General features: G+C 36.4%; 1 protein-coding gene across 6 annotated transcripts in view; it reads right to left on the minus strand.

Annotated features, from left to right (window-relative positions):
• Window positions 1-2,416, minus strand: part of hdac7a (histone deacetylase 7a) — a 105,414-nt gene that overhangs the window by 35,962 nt on the left and 67,036 nt on the right. For 4 of the 6 annotated variants that reach the window (XM_016507610.1, XM_016507608.1, XM_016507607.1 and 1 more), the window contains 3 exons: window positions 2,108-2,209; window positions 295-436; window positions 11-64 (listed from right to left, as the gene is read on the minus strand). In XM_016507610.1, coding sequence (XP_016363096.1) covers window positions 11-64; window positions 295-436; window positions 2,108-2,209 — 298 coding nt within the window. The remainder of the gene's footprint in view (window positions 1-10; window positions 65-294; window positions 437-2,107; window positions 2,210-2,416) is intronic. The other 2 variants (XM_016507611.1, XM_016507609.1) reach the window with 2 other exon arrangements.

Here is a 2,416-nt window from a genome sequence, read left to right on the forward strand (position 1 = left end):
ACATACTGACCCCAAACTTTTGAATGGTAGTGTATATGTTTTTCTGATGTCCCATAATTGTTTGCTGTGTAAAACAAATATAAAAAGTCACACTATAAATACAAACACTAATTATAAATGAATGAATGAATGAATGTAGTTTATATTCTGAAAATAATTGTTATTCCCAACAGCCAGACTGTTGTTTCAAGCAGTGGCCACTAGATGGCGCACATATCAAGCATATAGTCCTTCAGTAGCGTTTCCTCACAGTCAAACTCTCAGAGTGATTCAGACAGCGTTCAGATCTCTTACCGGCCAGTAGAGGGGTGTGTACGAGTCCAGAGGGCTCCAGGATGAGGACGGGCTGTATGAGCGGTCCGCTCTGCTCTTCCACACCCAGAGGAACCAGCACCGGCACACGACCCAGCTTCAGCGAACCCAACTCACTCTCCACCTGCAGAGACACTAGAGCTTATTATGGGCTGCCTCGCATCACGCTACCAGCTTCTGAGTTAAACTGCAGCCTCAAAATAGCTAATGATACTTGCATGAATGAGGAATTTTATTTTATGATGTATTACCCTTAAAAAAGTACATTACAGTGATTCTAAATGGGTCTCAGGTCAGTTCTGACAGAAGGAGCAATAAATACTAAATGCAATAATTAAAGCAACTGCGAAAACATGTACTAGAAGACATTAAATACAAGTTCAAATGGATTGTGCCAACTACAATGTTTTACGTGGAGAATTATTGGGTTCCAAAAGCATGAAACCATCAAAATTCTATTTTGTTCAATAAACAGTTTTGGAACTGTGTTGTGTCACTGCTTGATGTTGAAACTAAATGAGAACCAGTGCGTTAATTCATCACTTTTATATGGAAAGTAACACATTTGTTTCTTTTATTTGACTTGTTCGCATGTTAGCTGAGGCTCTCACTCACTTGTGGGTGATTTTAAAATTCAGAGTGGTATTTTCCCTGGCATAGTTAGCAAAAAATGGCCAGCCCACACCCCTGTACAGATGATGTGTAGCTTCCAGTGCTGCTGTGCTGGTTTTAACGGGAACAATGTAGTTTTGTCATTACATTACAATTTTAAATCCATTAAAGTATTGTATTTTCAACAAGACTGGAATGCTATATTGACCGATATTATAATTATTTTTATAAATAGAAAAGTACCTTCTTCAAAAACATAACTTTTAGGTATTTAAGTGTAAATTCAAAAAGGAACATCCCTTCTGAAAAAGGAGTGCGCTTAATTGTAGTAAATGTGCACTTGTAGTGAACTTCAAATCTTAAAAGTATCTGTAAAAAAAAAAAAACTGTACTTGCAGATTATTTCATATTAATGAAATGAAAGGCCACTTAAAAGTACTTAAAGAGAGTATACCTTAAATATTTTAAAAAGTACACTTTGCAATGTCAAAATAAAAGTTTTATATTAAAGTACATTTTAAATCATCATGTTCTTTTTTCACACTTTAAAGAAGTACACTTATTTTGATGTGTTGACTAACATACTAAAGCACATGCAAAGTACTTGATTATAATTTTAGCTGTAGTGTGTTATTCAATATTGCATTTAAAGTTAATATCTTTTAAATGAACTAAATTGTAACTTCATCATCACAAATGTGCAATTGCAAATAGATTTAAATACACGAGACACAAGTTTTAATAGAAATGACAGAGTTTACATTACATAAATGTCGGTATAGTTCAACTTAACCACATTTCAAAGACAACAGAAGTAATTATGATATTACATATAAAGATGTATTAAGTCCTACTTAGGTGGGTCAAAAACTTCAGCTAATTACATTTAATAAACTAAATATTTATTTTTAATTGTAATTAAAATTATCTAAACATTTATTTAAACTATAATACACTATAATGCATTTTTATTTAATTGCAATTAACATGCCCCTTCATGCCCTTTGGCCCTTCATGTTAAAATTTTGGGCAACTCTGTTATAAGTACCCTTTTAAAAAGTTTGCTAAAATGTACTTCTTTTTCACAAGAATGACATTACTTCCAAAAACCTTTCAGATTACATATTGCGCAATATTTGTAAGGAATTACTGACTGTAAGAAAGCACATGGCGACTGCGATACCTTGGTGTTAGCGGGGAGGCCTAGCGTGATGGTGGGGAGACTGGAGGGATTCTGCACTGTGAAGTGAGTTAAAGACCCGTCCTGCAACAGCAGCCTCTGAGCCTGACACACACACACACACACACACGCACACACACACATGCAAACAGACACATACACGCACGCACGCACACACAGACACACGCACGTGCACACACGCGCACACACACACACATGCATACATACACGCACACACAGACACACGCACATGCACACACGCGCGCACACACGCGCGCACACACACACACAGACACACGCACACATACACGC

The sequence above is a fragment of the Sinocyclocheilus anshuiensis genome, unplaced genomic scaffold, assembly GCF_001515605.1.
Source record: "Sinocyclocheilus anshuiensis isolate Anshui unplaced genomic scaffold, SAMN03320099.WGS_v1.1 scaffold2232, whole genome shotgun sequence".
Taxonomy (NCBI): Eukaryota; Metazoa; Chordata; class Actinopteri; order Cypriniformes; family Cyprinidae; genus Sinocyclocheilus; species Sinocyclocheilus anshuiensis.